Genomic DNA, 19180 nt, shown 5'->3' on the forward strand with positions numbered 1-19180 from the left:
ACAACATTTTGTAGTGGGTAAGCATGTGGACTTGGGCCAAATGCCTGCAGCTGAATCCCAGGCCGCCTCTTGCTTGTTCGGAGACATTAGGCAAACGATTCACCCTCTCTGTGTCTCAGTACCCTCTGCTATGTAATGGAGAAGATAATAGGTGTACCTCACGATTTGTGAAGATTAAACAAACCAATATGTGCGATGGGTATAAAACAGTGCCTGGCGCATAGAAAGCATTCAACATATGTTAGCTCTTAATATTCTTATAAAGGGCACTCAATAAACAATAGCTACTATTTCATAAACTACCAAGGAGGGAAACACACACAATGATGAAAAAAGTTCTTTTGTTTTCTCTGTTAATATGAATCCCAGTTTAAGGGATCTAAGAGAACTAAAATAGAAAAAGCAGCAGCAGTATCTGTATAAATCTCATATTGACATGAAGAATAATATACCCCCAGGAGTCTTTTACTGAGACATCTTTGTTTCTTCTCTACTGTTTTCTTTTTAGTGAAGCTTTATTTGTCTATATTCCTCTGTATTCAGCCTATTGGTCAATTTTTTTCTCTTTTGTCTTCATCTATTGTACTAGCATTGTTGTAGTGGTATACAAAGATGAGACCAGGATTCAAAAAGACTGGTACAATATTTTTTAAAAAAGAAACTTAATATCAGCTTTGAAACTCACTATAAAGGGACTATGTTAAATTCAAAGTACCAATATTAAAGAAAATAAGTGTGGTGTATTTAGCAATATAGAGAGAATTCTTATGGGGAAATGCTTGTAAATGAAATATATTCTCAAAATAGAATAGCTGGTATCCTGAGCAAGGTTCTAGTAGGATAGTTGAAGCTTAACTAGGCCTATCACATAGAAAGTGGAACAGTTGGCAACCCAATCCCCGAAGCTACCCCAATTCAGGCCTGCAACAGTTGGGGCTCTGAGAGAACCTGGCTGGCCTCTGACGATGCAGCAGGCAGTTGTTCTTATCCCTCCTCCTCAACACTGTCCCAGGATGAAGGGTCAGCAACCTGGTCTTTTTAGAGTAATTGATCCCCTTGCCTGAGAAGCGTGATCAGTTTCCAGAACCAGAAAGAGTGAAACCTCGGTCTGAACAGAGCAAACTCCCAGCTCACAGGGCAAGTGATGAAAAACAATTCTCAGAAGCTGAGTGACTGATGTAGGGAGGAACTTAAAATTCCAGCTGCCTTTCAAACACAGGGAATTTCTGTGGGTTTTCTGGTACTTCTAGAATTCTTCTGAGTCAGAAGCAGAAGTTAGGACGATCTTGAAGAGAGAAAAATCACAAGATGAGATTCGGAAAACTTCATCTGAATCTAAAATTGCTTTAGTTTCAAATACAGTTAAATTGACTTAGTTAAGTTTTCCTTTTGTGGCGTTTAATTACACTTTTTCTTAAAAAGTAAAAAACAACTAGGTTTCTTTCTTACATGGCATTAGTTCTTTTTTCTGCTAGCATATCTCAGATTGATAAAGAAGTATTCACAAAACCATCCTCTAGAGCTAAAAATCACTAAGGAATTGGCTGGACTGATATAAATAAAATGATAATTTAAAGTATCATACCAACCCTTCCACAGTTGGAAGTTTCTTTCTTGTTTTAATCACACTCAGAGTTTATTGATGGTCTGGGCCACTGGACTACTTGTTACTGCTTATCAGATGGTGCCACTTATAATCCTTCATATAAACTCAATATGGGCTAAATAGATTTTGAATTCTACGTTATGAAATGTCCAGCAAAATGTCACAATTCATTTCAGGTGGTATTACTGAAATTAAGAGCAAAGCAAAATATATCTCTTAGAACTTTTAATTTTAGTTTTTCACTTCAGTTCACCAACTATTTCCTTTATATACAATGTTTTAGTGTGAGCAAACTATTGTCTTCACAGTATTCTTTTTTTTTAGCTTCACAGTATTCTAATATGCAGTTTTCCAACTTTTGTTCCCAGGGAAAAATTAAGATTCCCCTCGTCCCAGGGAAATTATGATTTAGTAGCCCCTGGATGGGGCCCAGGAATTTGTTTTTGTAACATATACCCCAGGTGATTCTGATGCTAATGGGTTGTGAACTGCACTTTGAAAACCAGTTTTCTAACACACAAAACACTGAAGTCAACTTTATTCTTTAAAACCCATCAATAGGTTTCTAGTTCATTCAGTCTGGGACAGTCAGACTTGTAAACAGCACCTGCTTGCAAATGCTCTTGATGCCTTGTCTGAAGGGAACAGGCCCTGAAGTGCTGATCTTGACAGCTTTATTCTAAAAGCCCAGGAGGTGGCAGCAAACTCTCTTCCCGCTCAGAGAGTGCTTCACAGGCAACCATTCTAAAGCGTGTTGCAAATAATTTGCTTTGAACAGTCTTTTAAATTTGTTTTTTAAATAGAAGACTAAAGAGGGCCTTGAGATGTGATTTTATCTGACCCCCTGCTTCTAATCAAGCCGGAGAATAAATATTTCTAGGAATAGAATGATACAATTTTATCATCTAGAGAAGTGACTGTACAAAGTTCCCTGGCTGATTTTTCTTATCTCTGGGCAAAGGGATTGTATGACTTCCCTTGGCCGTAGGGCAGCAGAGTCTCTTATCTCCAATCAAAAATGTTCTTACTAATAACAAACTGAAATCTCTCTGGCAGTAATCAAAACATTCTTATTTTGGGATCTAGACTAAAGGAGAATTTTGAAGCACTTTGAATGCTAATTAGCTTTTTAAAATGGAAACAAGTATGATTGTAAAATCTGCGAAACTAAAAAGAAGTTCGTGCACTTTATGGATCACAGGGAAAGATCCCAATATTTTTGTTTAACCTTAACATTAAGACAATCAGATTGTGTGCTGGACTGACAAAAAGGCAAAGTCAGTCAAGAGGCTGCTTAAACATTAGAAGAGTGAACAGAACAAAGGGACAGGTAGGCCCACTGAGTAGCAGCTTTGATCCCAACAGGAGTATTGTTTTCAGGCCTTTGACGCACTAAAGTTTATTTCTAAAACCAAAAGGATGGTGATGTGTCTGGAAGTTCTGTAATATGAGATATATGTTTGTACATTTACCAGTGGGAGGAGAAAAGACTAAAAGGAGGTAGGAGAGCTGGATATTTGAGGAACTTTGGTATGGATGAGAGAGTAAAGGTCTCCATTGTGAAAAAGAAAAACAGGACTAGTGAATGGAAGTTACAAGGCAGTAAATTTCAGTTTAACTTAAGAAAACTTCAAAAACTTGTGGGGAAGGAATGGAGAAGGAACTAACGTGTGTATTAGACATATAAAATGCGTTAAGGGTCTTAATCCATGTATTTAATTTTCACAACGACCTTATTTGGTGGAAATTATCCTCATTTTTTTTTTTTTTTTTAATTGATAAGGAAACTGAAGCTCAGGGAGCTTAAGAAAATTGCCCAAAGTCACCCAGCCAGTAAGGTGGCAGACTCACCAGCTGAATCCAAGTTTATCTGTTTTCATAGCCTGTGCTTTTTCCATTGCAATGCCTATCAGGGGTGTTATAAAAGGAACTCCTGTACCTCATGGAAGTTTGATTGCAGGATCTCTAAAATGCCTTGCATCTCTAAGATTTTATAATTCTCTATATAAATAGCTCCTTAAAAACATTTGGGTTTTAAGTGTTGTGAGTATTTTGACGCAGTTCAATGCTTTTTAAAAACCAAGGTCAGTTTAACACCCGACAAGACAAAATTTGTTTGTTCCTTACCACTTTAATTCCAGAGTATTTGAAGAAAAAATCTTAAAGACATCATTTTTCTAATGAGACAAAAAGCAGAGCTTAGGAGGTTAGAGAATAATTTTTCTTTCCTTGAAGCCCTGACTAGAAGATTTGCTTTGGTTCCAGTGTCTGTAAAGTGTGACTATAATTCCTCCTGTCTATTCTTGACACACGCACAGATACTTCCTGAGAATGGAGAGCATTCTGAAACTCAGAGACACCTGTAGTCCTAGGGCAGCCATTAGGCACGCTGGAGTAAAGTAAGAAAAGGGCTTGCAATTCTGTAAAGCAGAACTTCTGCTATTCTTTGCTTATCATTTCACCTGAATCACTAGATCTCCATCCTTTGCTCTTAAAATGCACGTTCCATTTTATGAAATTACGTCAAACGTATTATGCATTCATACAAAAAGCAATTTTTGACAAAGAACCATTTAGTATCTACCTTCTTTGCTTTCACTATTCAACCTCTGTTTTGTTGTCTTTTTTTTTTTTTTTTCCCAAACTTCTGTAATATTCTACCTACCACTGTCAACCACGGGCAAAGTGAAAATCCTGTTTTGTGAATGGTGCATAGATGTTTAATTATCAGTGTATCATGGGGATGCATTGCATTGTCAGACTTCATTTTGTCTCATCTAGACTTCATTTTTTTGCACAAAATGGACTGGTCTAGACAACTAGTTGTAACATCAAAGTTGGATTTCATCTGGGACTATCCGACCCACAGTGAGAAATTGTAAGAGCTGCTCCCCCTACCCACACCTCCTTCAGGCTCTTTAAATTTTTATTTATTTATTTATTTATGGCTGTGTTGGGTCTTCGTTTCTGTGCGAGGGCTTTCTCTAGTTGTGGCAAGCGGGGACCACTCTTCATCGCGGTGCGCAGGCCTCTCACTACCGCGGCCTCTCTTGTTGCGGAGCACAGGCTCCAGACGCACAGGCTCAGTAATTGTGGCTCACGGGCCCAGCTGCTCCGTGGAATGTGGGATCTTCCGAGACCAGGGCTTGAACCCGTGTCCCCTGCATTGGCAGGCAGATTCTCTGCCACTGCGCCACCAGGGAAGCCCTCCTTCAGGCTCTTTAAATGAAGGAATTGGGAGATAAGTTTCCTCCCAGCTAAAACACACAAAAGCTCTAGCCTAGGTCACTAGCATGTGTGATTCCAGGTGGTCAATCATCGCTGATCTATTAATTATATTTTAAAAGGGACTTATCCTCATTAGATTTACCAATATTGAAAGAAGCAAGATTAAGGACAAGAATGGAATGGGGAAACAACCATCGACTGGAAAATCTGAATACCACTATCAGAAAGTGTCTAATAATATTTACAAAACAGATCAAAACAGATTTGAGAGGAACTTTTTGACTGGTATAAGTAAGGAATCTTTTTACAAATAGATAAGCTCTGGACATTTTTTTCCCATTCCTTCCCCAGCATTTTTCTTTTCTTTAATGGATAGTTGCTTAAGAACTTCAAACATACATCTTACTGAAGGATCTCTTCTCTTCTCTCAATCTCGAATGTATATTTATGATGGCCTAGACATGTTAGTACCTCCAGAAGAATTTACCTTTTATATTAGGCTAAGACTACACAACCAAAGTGGCTTAGAGGGTTGATGAAGTGTTAGCTAGTTCATAAGGCTTTTGTTAATTCGTCTATGCATTTGTATGAATCAATACTTAAAGTGAAACAATTATTTAGCAATTGGTAGCAATAGCTACCTAACATCATATCAAAATGAAGGTGAACTTGGGAATGAGGAGTGGTCAGGGAAATAATAAGGAATGAGACCTTTTGAATAAATGAGTGGCCCACATAGAAAAATTTGCTGTAGTATTAATATGCAATGTTATGTCTAGATAATTACATATTGCCATTTTATAAGTGCATTAAGAAAGCTATGCCAATAGGAAAAGCTGTAATAACTAATGTCAAGGGCAAAATTAAATATTTGCTCTCTAATTTTGAAAGTTTGATAAGTAGACAAGCATCCTAATACCTTATGAGACATCCCCTTGAACCATTAATGGAATTACGTTTATACCTGGGATTAGTATCTTCAAGTAAAGTAAATGCTTCCTAATTTTGAAGAAATGTACCTGGGACACTTCTGATAAAAGATGTTTCCGTATTTCCCATTTGCATTTGAAAAGCACACCATCAGGACTATCACTGTACACTCTGCTTTAATCTATTTTCCCCCTTAATGGTCTTTTTTTTTTTTTTTAGTTATTTTTGGCTGTTTTGGGTCTTCGTTGCTATGCATGGGCTTTCTCTAGTTGCGGCGAGCGGGGGCCACTCTTTGTTGCCGTACGCGGGATTCTCATTGCGGTGGCTTCTCCTGTTGTGGAGCACGGGCTCTAGGGCACGTGGGCTTCAGTAGTTGTGGTGCGCAGACTCAGTAGTTGTGGCTCGTGGGCTCTAGAGTGCAGGATCAGTAGTTGTGGCGCACGGGCTCAGTTGCTCCATGGAATGTGGGATCTTCCTGGACTAGGGCTTGAACCCTTGTCCCCTGAATTGGCAGGCGGATTCTTAACCACTGCGTCACCAGGGAAGCCCCCCTTAGTGGTCTTTTATCTCTTCATTTGAAAAACCATCACTCATTTGAAACTCCCACTTACTTTATGGCGTTCTTGTGTCTCTAAAATGAATTGACATATATGAAATTATTGTGTAAATTCCCTCAAACAAGAAAGTTATCATTAAATAAAATGTACCACTTATTCGAGAGAGATATGGTAAGGCAATTAAGCAAAATTTTTATCTACTCTGCACTTAAGGAAACAAGTTGGTGATTTCCCAGATGAAGAGTTATATTTTTTTATTCCTAATTTTAAACATCACTCTGGAGCCATGTTTTTGACAAAGGAAACATAAATATGATTTGGCACTAAATCTTAAACTTCCGTACCATTTTTTTTTTTTTTTTTTTTTTAAGATTCCTATATATGCGTTAGCATACGGTATTTGTGTTTCTCTCTGGCAGGAATAAAGATGTAGACATAGAGAATGGACTTAAAGACACGAGGTGGGAGAGGGAAGCTGGGGCGAGTTGAGAGTAGCATCAACATATATACACTACCACATGTAAAATAGATAGCTAGTGGGAAGCAGCAGCACAGCACAGGGAGATCAGCTCGGTGCTCTGCAATGACCTAGAGGGGTGCGATAGGGAGGATGGGAGGGAGGCTCAAGAGGGAGGGGATATGGGGACATATGTATGCATATGGCTGATTCACTTTATTGTACAACAGAAACTAACACAGTATAAATAAATAAATATTGAAAAAAAAATTTTAAACTTTCCAAGAACAGTAGGTTAAACATTTTCCTCAATGCCCAGGATATGAATCAAAGGATCTATTTAATAAGTTTAAAAACATAATGGATAGAAGAACAGTTACAAAGATCAAGTTAAGTCGTTTTCTTCATGCTGTATCCTCTGCATCCTTATGAAATAATGTCACGTGTTGTGTAGTTGTTGATGTGTCTGTCACTACCATTAACTAGCTTGGATTTTCCGGTTTTTTTAATGTTATAAGGAATTGTAACAGTAGGATTGCCTAAAAAGCTGCCAGTAGGAAATTTGGAGAATGTTATCATGCAGAGGGCCCGAGCAAGGTTGTTCTATAGCACCCACACATATCTTAAGAATTGGTCTTAATATCTTAACTGACAAAATTTTCCTCTGAGAAAGCCATTCTAGTTGGGAAATGAGTTTGCTTAAGGGATATTAGCTCCACTTCAAATAGCAGGCACATAAGCTATAAAAAATATCTCTTATCCCTACTTTCCTTCTGGGGATAAATGCACAGTCATGGTAACTTTTCTTTTTGTGAATGAGGGAGGGAGGAGATGGTTGCCTGGATTTGTTTCAGGAAAGAAGGTGTTTAGAATATTATGGACAGTTAAAGCTATATTCACATAGTTAAACCATTTTAAATGGGTTTTATAATTTATCATAAATATAATTCTAATTAGGGATATAGTATAAGTATTAATTTTATACTAATACACATGACTCTCTTTTATGAAGTGCTTTCTATATGCCAGGCACTGATAATTTTTCTCTACAAAAACCTCCCACAAGGTCAAAAATTCATTTATTTCATACAGGATCAGCATCCTTTATTTATTGTGAAATTCTCTATAGAAATTGATGAGAGCTGAACTTTTGCTATCTATTATTCATTCTTTTCAATAGTGGGAAATCTATATAACTTTTACTGTTTAAATCTTCTGAGGAGAGAAAACTTCTTTTCAGAAAATATTTTGAAATGTGTTTAAAAGATTTTATTTTTATGTTCAAACCAAATTAGACTTTTATAAAAATACACTTAAGTAAGGCTTTTCCCCAAGAATTATAAAAAATTAAAATGGCAATTCTAGCTACTTAAATATAATACAGACTATATTAAAAGGAGTATTTTCATAGATTATAATTTTGAGAGTGACATACTTCTTTCCTGAGGATAGAGGAAAATGAGAGGGTAAAAATTGCTGCTGCAGTAATTTTTTTCCACTAACATATATAATGCCTTAAAACACATTATTTAGATAAAATTTTATTATCTATGGCCTTAATTCTTCAATTTCCCTTTACAAAAATGAGCTGTGTGACTTCAGGTAAATCACCTAATTTCTATGCCTCAGTTTCCTTATTTGCAGAAATTGGGGATTATAGGATTGTTGGGGGGATTAAATGAGTTAATAGACAAAAAGTGCTTAGAACTGTGACTAGTACATAGTAAAAATTCTGTACACTTTATTGTTATCATTGCTTCTAAGATGAAAGGGACCACAGAAGTGTAAGTGTAGATTCCTGCCTAACATCAGTCTTCGTGACCTTAAATTAATGTGGTTATTTTTATTCTTCTATAACAGAAGGTTAAAAAAGATCAAGAAGTCTATACTTTGGCCCACCCAGAGCTAGCAGAGAGATGAGGTCAGTGGCGATGTTTCTGGCCAGCCCTGCTGCCGGCGTTCTGGTGGGAGGGAGTCAGTGGCTGGCACAGCAATATCTGAGGCGTGTGGTGCTAATGCCACTTCAAAGGCAGCTCCCTCCTATTTTTATCCTAGGGCAGGAGCCTGCCTATGCAGTTGCCTCTTGAACAAAAGGTTCTGCCAGGTCTCTGACACCTTTTAAGGCCTCACAGACTCTTCTCACAATAACAAGAATAATCTGTTGTGCTACGTGGCATTTGATTTATAAACACAATCTCTACTCTACCCATAATCTTGAAACAGTAGCCAGCATTCTTGCCGTTTTACAACCAAGGAAAGTAAGGCTGGGAGAGGTTGGATCATATGGGTAAAAAGAGGCAAAGGCAGGACTCCCCGGTCAGTGTGATGTCCAAATTCACATTCTTTCCAATATAACATGCTGGCTTCTACTGTCAGTTACAACTCTTAGCCTCTCTCACAAAGGGATTGCCTTCAAATCTAAAATAAAATTTTTTTAAAGTTTATTGTTTTAGAACCAAAAATTTAATCTGATAGTTAATCTAAGATGAATTAAGATAAATGGTTAATGGCAAAGCCAAGATGAGAAGCTCTAGCTACAAGACATTATCTCTTATTTTGATGTCTAAGTATGTTTATTGCATTCATGGAACTATTTAAGCAATGTATGGTTACTTGGCTACTTTTCTATTCAATAGTACAATTTATTAGTCCTGGTTATCTGCACTACTCTTGGTAAGCAGAATAATATTGCTGATTTTGGTTTAAAAAAATGGACACTTCCATTTTTTAGATAAGAGACAGCTACAACAGAATTTCCAAAAACTCCACTTCTTCCACCAGGAAGATTTAAGGTTCACTTGAGAAGGCAGGGAATATGTGATAGAGACTGTCTTATTAAGAGACTAGAACAAAAATGACCTTAAAATTCTACTTATTCCCCTGACTACTTAACTGTATCTAAATTATATCAAGGGAGCATTTGTCCTATACTTAAAGATCTCTAGGTAATGGAATTCTATATCCTTATGGAGAACTTCCTTCCAACGTTGACCTGCTTCCATTGTCAGAAAAATTGTAATTGAAAACTCTTTAGAGCTGGAAGTGCCCCTAAGAGATCAGATAGTAGAAACTGCCATTTCCTACACCTGCTTGCAATCTCATGATAAGTGGTAAATTAGCTTTCGGCTTTCTCTTCTCCAACTCTAACCCATCCCAATTTCCATTATCTTTTTCTTCTTTGGTCTTTACTTTTAAATCTTACAAGTAGATTTTGGGCTGTCTTTAGGATTCATGAATAATTTTCTAAGACTTTTCTTATTTGGGGAATCAAAGCAGTTTAAAACCCTTACACTTCCACTGACCTAAATGCAAATCATTTATTTGAAGCACGTTAAAATCTTTTACCTGTTTAGAAAATTTGATTTTTCATAAACATTGATTAATCCTATCTGTTTTGCCAAACATGTCTTGGTGTGCATACTGGTGTGCATGTATTGGGGGTGGTGGGATGGGTCTATTTGAGTGAGTCCCTCATCACATGTAAATGACATGTGAGAAGGGCTACATCTTGGGACAGGACCAAAAAGTTTGGTGAAGATAACTGAATTTCCTGATTATGGCAGCTGATATAGAAATTATTATTCATTCATTTCACAAATACTTCCTAAACATCTACTTGGCAGGCACCATTCTAGGTCAAGGGATGTCTTAATGAATAAAACAATAACCCCTACTTTATTTATTTTTTTAAATTTAATTTTATTTATTTTTTTATACAGCAGGTTCTTATTAGTCATCAATTTTATATACATCAGTGTATACAGGTCAATCCCAATCTCCCAATTCATCACACCACCATCCCCCCCACCGCTTTCCCCCCTTGGTGTCCATACGTTTGTTCTCTACATCTGTGTCTCAATTTCTGCCCTGCAAACCAGTTCATCTGTACCATTTTTCTAGGTTCCACATATATGCGTTAATATACGATATTTGTTTTTCTCTTTCTGACTTACTTCACTCTGTATGACAGTCTCTAGATTCATCCACATCTCTACAAATGACCCAATTTCGTTCCTTTTTATGGCTGAGTAATATTCCATTGTATATATGTACCATATCTTCTTTATCCTGTCTGTCGATGGGCATTTAGTTTGCTTCCATGACCTGGCTATTGTAAATAGTGCTGCAATGAACATTGGGGTGCATGTGTCTTTTAGAATTATGGTTTTCTCTGGGTATATGCCCAGTAGTGGGATTGCTGGGTCATATGGTAATTCTATTTTTAGTTTTTTGAGGAACCTCCATACTGTTCTCCATAGTGGCTGTATCAATTTACATTCCCACCAAGAGTGCAAGAGGGTTCCCTTTTCTCCACACCCTCTCTCTCCAGCATTTGTTGTTTGTAGATTTTCTGCTGATGCCCATTCTAACTGGTGTGAGGTGATACCTCATTGTAATTTTGATTTGCATTTCTCTAATAATTAGTGATGTTGAGCAGCTTTTCATGTGCTTCTTGGTCATCTGTATGTCTTCTTTGGAGAAATGTCTATTTAGGTCTTCTGCCCATTTTTGGATTGGAATAACCCCTACTTTAGATGGGAGCTAAATTCTAGTAGAGAGAAGCAGATAAACAAAATAATTAAATAAACATTTATTATGTTAGATAGGCATAAGCCTTAGGGGAGAAATAAAGCAGGGAAGGGGGATAGGGAATCTTGGCGGTGGGGGGAAGAGAGAGAGAGATTGAGAATAGCCAAATAGTGATCACAAGATATCTGAGTAAGGCCTGAAGGAAATGAAGTAGGATCACCCTAATATCTGGAGTACTGTGCTCCAGGCAGAGGATCAGCGAGTATAAAGGTGCTGAGGCATGAGGGTACCTGATCTGTTCAAAGGATAGCAAAGAGGCCAGTGTAGCTGGAGCAAAGTGGGAGGGAGAGAACAGGAGGAGGTGAAATCAGAGGTGTAAGGAGGGGTGAAACCAGCAGATTTTGTAGGGCCTTGTGGGTCAATGAAAGAACTTTGTTTCCTGTTGTGAAATGAGAAGCGATGACAGAGTTTTAAACAGAGGACTAAGTGACATAATCTGACTTAGGTTTTAACAGTATTCTCAATATGGCTGCCGTATTGAGGCTAGACTAAAGGAGCAAGGGTGAACTGGGGAAACTAATTATGAGACTATAGCAATAATCCAGGCAAAAGAGTATGGTGGGTTAGCCCAGGATGGTACCAATGGCGATGGTAAGAAATAGTCAGATGCTGGATGTATTTTAAAGCTGACAGTTCAGGTGTGGAGTGTAAGAGATGGGGAGGAGTCAACAATCACTCCAAATATTTTAACCTGAGCAAATGGAAAACTGGCAGATGCCTGGTGCTTTCTTCTATTCATGTGCCCTTTCATGGACCTCTGCTTTGTAGAAGTTCTAATCAGTGATTTATAAGTCAAAAGAAATGCCATTTATTCCTGTTGGCTTTTATTGGAATCTGCTTATGATAAAGTATATGTTTGTGATGAATATTTACTGATCATGTGTATTTAGAGAGAAAGGAGTCGAAGGAGTTGAAATAACATTTGTCAGCTGGAGATTCTCTACTGTGTATGTGCAAGCAGGATTTCAGCCAAGAGAATTTTTTAGCTTATAAGGTTTATGGTATGAAACAGTTTGAACTTCAAAACGTATATCACATTAAACTTCTTTGGCTTCTAGGGCTATTTGCATTGCTTTAGAATTCACTTCTTTGTCCTGGGTAAACCTCAGATGACCTTTCCTTTTTTTAAATGTCAAGTGTTTCCTGGCAGCTAAACTGGTTACTGGACAGTTTAACAAGGAAGCTCACTAAGCTGCTTCATTAACAAGCTATGTGTATAAGTCAACATCTAATTGACATAAAAGATAGTTCATGTTAAGCAGAGAAAGGCTCCCCCACTCCTCTGAGCTTTTCAGCTGACCTGAATGCAGGGTGCCCGGTGTCTCATCTTCAGAGAGAGGGAGTGCATCTCATGTGATATATTCCCTACTCACTGGCGCCTACTTGTGCTTGTGACAAATGGCAAGATACCAGTATCAATTAATCCAAACTTAAGATTTCAATGACCCTTTCCAAAATTTCTAACATCTCATTCCATTTAGTTTGCTTGGATTCAAATCTTTTTTTGAAAAGATATTTTTTCAAAACAATTGCATTGCAAGTACAGTGTCATATATATTTGATTAAGAACCCTGATATGAGACTGCCTGAGTTCAACTCCCCCCACTCCAGCACTTTTTAGCTTTCTACCCTTGCGGAAGTTACTTACCCTCTTTAAGTGTCACTGTCCTCATCTGGAAAATAGGGATCTTAAAAGTGCCTACTTCATGGGGCTGTTATGAGGAATATATGAAATATTCCATGCAAAGCAATTAGCACCTGCCACTGGGCACACAGTAAGTGATCTACTAGTGTTGGCTATTGCTGAAGGCAGAAGCAGAAAAATGCTTCCTTCGTGTTTATCCTTTTGATGGGAATACATAACACTAGGTGATTCGTGACTTCAGTGTGAATATTTGCAGCCTTTACTGCATGCATTTTATTGGACTAGCTAAAGACTGACATGTACTCTCATGGATTCAACACTTAAGTGGCACACTGGTCTAAATACACAGAGACTGTTGTTCGACGTGCAATATTAACTATGCCACCTGCCAGATGACATGGCCCCTCAGTCAGTCTGAATGATATCTTCATGGGTTTGCTTTTGGTGATTGTGTTTCCGTAAGTACATCTACTTAAGGAGATCAAGACATTATATCTGCATTAGTTTTATCTAACAAACTGGGGGGAAAAGGATGCAGAAAACTTGAGGTAATGAACACCATAGATGTTATTTCCCCTTAGTTGGAAAAGTGAAGAAGAGCATCAGGTGGTGAAGGTGTTCCGAGAGAGCGGAAGCAGCTGGGAATATGTGAAGGAATGGCTGGAGAGGAGTATCAGTAGATGTATTTTATGTTATCAGGATCAATGGGGTAAAGTTATGGGAGGCAAAGTTTGGTTCAATATAAGGAAGACGTTCTCAACGATTAGAGCTTAAGGACTGCCTGAGATGCCCTGGAAACGAGTGAGGCCTCTTCTCTAGGGCAAGGCCTGGGCGCGGTATAAGGTTTCAACTTTTAAGACTATTTGAAGTTATTAGATAAATTTCTTGAAATTAATTAGTAGAAAAAAACACATTTCATTCTATTTTTAACCTATATTTCATTTTAAAAAGAAAAATAAGAGAAAGAACTATATGCTCTACTGAAAAATGATAATGTTATATAACAGAATATTAAAGTGGAAGTTTCCCCCAAGGCCCTCAAATATAAGAGATGCTGCACACTGAAGTGAGATTCCAGATTAAAACACAGACTTTACAAAGAAAATAGTAGACATGAGTGTCCCTGGTGTGTTCACAGAATAGCAAACCACAATTCTTGAACTCCTTAGGTCCAGGTTATTAAATGGGGTCAGAGTCTGGTAAGGAGAGAGCATTTTGTGAGGAGGAATTCTGGAATGCTGCAGGTCAAGGTGTGTGTTTGGAGTAGGTGGAGTTGGGAGGCCCTACTCTCTCACCTCCAGCCTTGTGAGAAAAGAGTTTCAAAGTTCCCCTTCTTAGGGAACTTGATCCAAGATGTCAGCATGCGGATGGATGGGAGGTCAGAGTGGGTGGGCTGCAGTCAGTCTGACTCCCTCCCAGGATATCTACAGGGTGAGAGATGGTCTGAAAAATTGTTTTGGCAAAGAACCAGGAAATCTGCTGCTGCACTCCCAAAGGCAAATGATGTGAGCATTCCCCATGGACCAGAGCAGGCCAGGAGTAAGGAAGAACTGGATGGGGTTGTACTGGGGCCTCTCCAAGGGTGCAAACAGACCCTAGTAGCTACAATGGTAGGTAGACAGCTTTCTAGGGGGTGCAGATTGAGTTACAAGTTAACCCCTAGAATTGAGATGAATTGGCATGAACCGAGGACTACAGACGGGATATCTGATAGGAATAAGAACCTTCAAATAGCCCTTGAAAGTTTTCTTCTCTGGGCCTCCCTGGCTCTGAGAGTGAAAAGCCAGAATATGATGTTACCAAATCAAGTAAAAATTTCTTTCTGCTCTTTTTTTCTCTATCCTTTTACTCTAACCCCAGGGGGGCTGGAAGTCAGGGTTAGCAAGCTAGGAGAGGAAGAGGAAGAAAGCATGAAGAAGCCAACCACAGTGCCTTCCCTGAAGGAAGGTGATCCTCCTGAAATGGGCCCCAGTTGGGGAAGGAGAGGAGATTTAACTCTAAGAGGAGATTGGAGTTTGTTATTCCAGTGGCTGGAATATTCTATGTTGAATTAAAGTGGTTTGGGTAACTTAAGGTAATGATAGGACTAGTCCTAAAAGGAAGCAGAATGTCACAGGACCTGCTAAGTTTTCATCAAGTAGCAGTGAAAAAATTTCTTTCATTAAAAAAACTTAAAGGGTAGTAGGAGACAAAAAGAAATAAGCCTTTTGATGACACATCATACATAATAATACACAAAAAATAACCAATTTAACAAACTGGTTACAGTTAAGTGCTCTCATATCAAAACTAAATTCTTTTGATAATAATACAACCCAAGATAGAAACTCCAACCCAGAATCTAACCCATGTGTGGCTAGGATTCTACCATCAGATATCCAAACTCCAAAACAGAAGAAACACTTTTGTTATTTTCAGGTCCCTTTGGTCATTTCTGGCTCAGGATAGATCACATGGCTTCATTTAGCCAGCCAAGCAGAGAACAGCATGAGCCTTGGGACAGAGATTGACAGAAGGAAATAGCACCGAAGAACAAGATGTGAAAATTGCTTTGGGGAAATATGTTAGAATTAGGGGTTTGAGTGCAGGCAGTGACTAGAGGCCTGCAATATTTTTGGCATGAACAGAAACAAAAACGTACCTAAAGAACTATTTATTTATACCACAGTTGCATCTCTAACCTAAGACAATTTGTAATTTTATTCTATTGTTAGCATTTAAAGGAGCATGAAGTCACATTTGGCAGCCTGAGGAGTATATAGAAGAGTAATTGTCATTTTGTTCATTGAGGTCATTGCACTCTTCCTTTACGACCTGCACTGCTGCTATGTTTGGCATATGTCTATTCTACATGAGACTTTTCTTAAAAGCTTCAATGCTATTTTAAATTTCTCTTCAGAAAACTATGACTTACTCTTTCAACATTATACTTCAAAGTTTTACCCTTTCTCCCCACATTCAACTGATTAATGTTTTTTGCCTTAGCTGAAAAACAATCCCTGATGTCTTTGTTTTTAGAGTATCATGCAACAGTGTTTTGAACTTTTACATTTCTGTTAAGATTCCATTCTTCTGAAGATTTCCCAACTAAGTGGGTAGAACAAAGACCAGAAAATAAAGTTATCTCTTTCATCCAGTGTTTTTCATGCCCTATCACTCAGGTGTATGCCTTCACATTGTACTTAATACTTCCAAATATATTGATAATTATTTATTTTTCCAGTTATTAGCCAGTGATGTTAGTTACCTGTATGTATATTCAGGAGCCTCTCCTATATTTCTGTGGAGACCTGAGTCTTTTTGTTGCCATCCTTTAAGTCTCTATTGTTTTAAAGACCAGACTAAAGCAGGTGCTATATCTGATGGAAAACAGATATCATTGGAATGTGAAAAGCGTCCCAGGGACTCTATAGACCAATGTTCTCTTTCTTCCAGAGATAAGGACAAAAGGGAGACATAGACACATACTGTGGGAGAGAAGAGCTAATTCCTCTTTATCATGCTGAATGTTAATACTTCTCACAGTGTACAAAACTGGCTATTGGTCCTGTCAAGATAGGTAAAGAGTCTCTTCTCTAAATTGATCTCTGATTGACTAACTCACAATTGTAGAGCTAAAAACTGTACTGGATTGTATGCTTCCGGAGGAGAGGGACTTTATCTGAAGCATCTTTGTATCTTTAGCTCATGGGAAAGTTCCTGGAAACATTAGGTATTCAACAAAATTTTTGTTAAATGAATAAACGAATGAAAACAATGCACTAACAATGTGGAATAGAAACCAAGTCCTTAAATAGTGACTTACTGGATTTAGATTAAGAGAAGGAGATTAATGAAAACAAGTTTTTGCTAAAAGTCAACCATTATTACTAAAGTTTTTTTTTTTCCTTTTGGCTGCATCCCTTGAGGGATCTTAGTTCCCCCACCAGGGATCGAACCCGGGCCCCACGCAGTTAAAGTGCTGAGTTCTAACCAATGGACTGCCAGGAAATTTCCCCATTATTACTAAAGTTTTAATGACTGAAAAGAGAGAATCAAGATTCATTATATTGACTCCCTTATTCTTTATATGCAAACCAAGATTGAACCACCTACCTTCTTTGTGTGCCTAATGGAATAACAACAACAGAAATACCTAAACATTTTATTCTGAGACATTTTGTCCAAATCCAGGTGTTGCTATTCATTTTAAATTTAAGAACTTGATAAAGAAAGAAAAGCTGTTGAAACCATTTATAGAATCTGAACACATTTTTAAGCATGGCAATGCTTTTTGTTCAAGAAACACAATGTTATGATACTTCCAAGTTGACTCATTTCTCTTAAGTGTGCCTTTGATACTTTTTGCCAGGAGTTTGTCTAAGGGTCTCATGCAAATGGGAATGTGTGAGAATATAATGTATATAACCAGACTTCAAGGTCCCTGGAAATACAGAATGGGTAAAAAGAGAGAATAAAATAGCTTTCAGTGAGTTATATTTCTGCATATTAGACAAACTGAACATTTTGCATACACAAGGGAATATTTCAGGGACACACACCCTCAAGGAAATAAGGAATGTAATACACATAAAAGGAACCAAAGCACAAATGAAACACGTGGCTGAAATGTTTCCTTCAAGATATGGGCAATACACCACACTCAGGAAATAAAGATCGATGTGATTTTCACGAATGTATAAAAAGAATTTGGCTGGAAAAAGGCGATTTACTCCATCAGACCAGTAATATTGAATACATCTAAGTAGTTTTTCTTTGTTTTTGCTATATTCAGTGGATCAATATAACATATTAAAAGTCACTTGGGAAAAGTACAAAGCCCAGTAGCTCATGGTCTGTTTCCAGAGTTATCAGTATGTTAAGTTTATTTGGTATCAGGAAAACAGGATTAGAATGAGGGTGGGCTGTGGATGTAGATATGAATATGAAGAGTGCAGACAGAAGTAAGGGTGGCTCCCAGTGATGATGGGGCACCTGCCATGGTGGTTATGCCTAAGAAAGATGGTAGCAATTGGAGCTATGGGTTCAGAAAAGGAGAGCAAGGAGGAGGTTCTAAATGAGGGCCAAGTCCCAGACCAGTGCTAATAATACACCAGGTAGAGGCAGCCTATCTTGGCTTTAAGACTAAGCATTGTGGGGATTTGATTTTTATAGTGCTTGGTAATGGTGTGGAGAATACATTGGAATAACAGTCAATCAGCATAAACCAACATGAATGAGATATATTAACATTTTCATTATTTCTAGCAGAGTGGACGCTCTCTTTCTCTTCCTGGAAGACCAGTCCCACCCACCATCTCTACAACATCTCTTTGGGTATACCAGCCTGTTTATAGCTACTCTAGCAAACCAACTGATGGGCTAGAGGAAGCAAACAAGAGACTAACTCCTTGGGAAGCAGCGGCCAAGTCTTCTTTTGGTTTAGTGGATGATGCCTTCAGACCCAGAAACATTCAGGAATCCATTGTGGCAAATGTGGTCTCAGCAGCTCGGAGGAAGGTGCTTCCAGGGCCGTCTGAGGATTGGAATGAAAGACTGTCCTATGTCCCTCAAACCCAGAAGGCCAATATGGGCTCATTTGGAAGGCAAGAGTATAATGTTGCATTCCTACCCAATAGTAGTATGCCCACCAACTCCCAACATGGTTCACAGGTGCCATATGCATATTATAGGCAGCCTTCCAGAAATGATTCTGAAATAATGTCCATGGAGACCAGGTCTGATTACTGTGTTTCAGTAACCAGTTGCAACTATAACCCACACCCAAGGGGATGGAGACGCCAAACATGAAAGTTAGAAGAACTGATCATGTGCCACTTATAATTTTTTTTTAATGTTTCTTTGCAGTGGTTTTGACTTTTCCAACAGATTTAGATTCACTTTTGATCTTGGCTTGTTCTCATAGGTCATTTATCTGAGTTTGTATGTGTGTGTGTGTGTGTGTGTGTGTGTGTGTGTGTATGTATATGCACATGTGAGTGTGAATCACTTCCTTCTCTGCAGATGCATAGAGAATTTCTCTGAAGAAAAATTCATTTTCTGTGCTGATGGCACTTACATGTAATTCATAATCTTAATTCCATTTATTTCATTAATATGGAGTAGTCTAGGCAACTAAACTCTCTAAATTAAAATGAAATTAAGTATTTTCTTGTATGTGCCTTAGT

General features: G+C 38.1%; 1 protein-coding gene across 1 annotated transcript in view; it reads left to right on the forward strand.

Moving 5' to 3' along the window:
* Positions 1–18818, forward strand: part of SYNPO2 (synaptopodin 2) — a 166583-nt gene extending 147765 nt beyond the window's left edge. Inside the window, exon 5 of the mRNA XM_059923514.1 lies at positions 18264–18818. Coding sequence (XP_059779497.1) covers positions 18264–18803 — 540 coding nt within the window. The 3' untranslated portion in view covers positions 18804–18818. The remainder of the gene's footprint in view (positions 1–18263) is intronic.
* The last annotated feature ends 362 nt before the right edge of the window (positions 18819–19180 follow it).

The sequence above is a fragment of the Balaenoptera ricei genome, chromosome 5 (assembly GCF_028023285.1).
Source record: "Balaenoptera ricei isolate mBalRic1 chromosome 5, mBalRic1.hap2, whole genome shotgun sequence".
In the NCBI taxonomy this organism is placed as follows: Eukaryota; Metazoa; Chordata; class Mammalia; order Artiodactyla; family Balaenopteridae; genus Balaenoptera; species Balaenoptera ricei.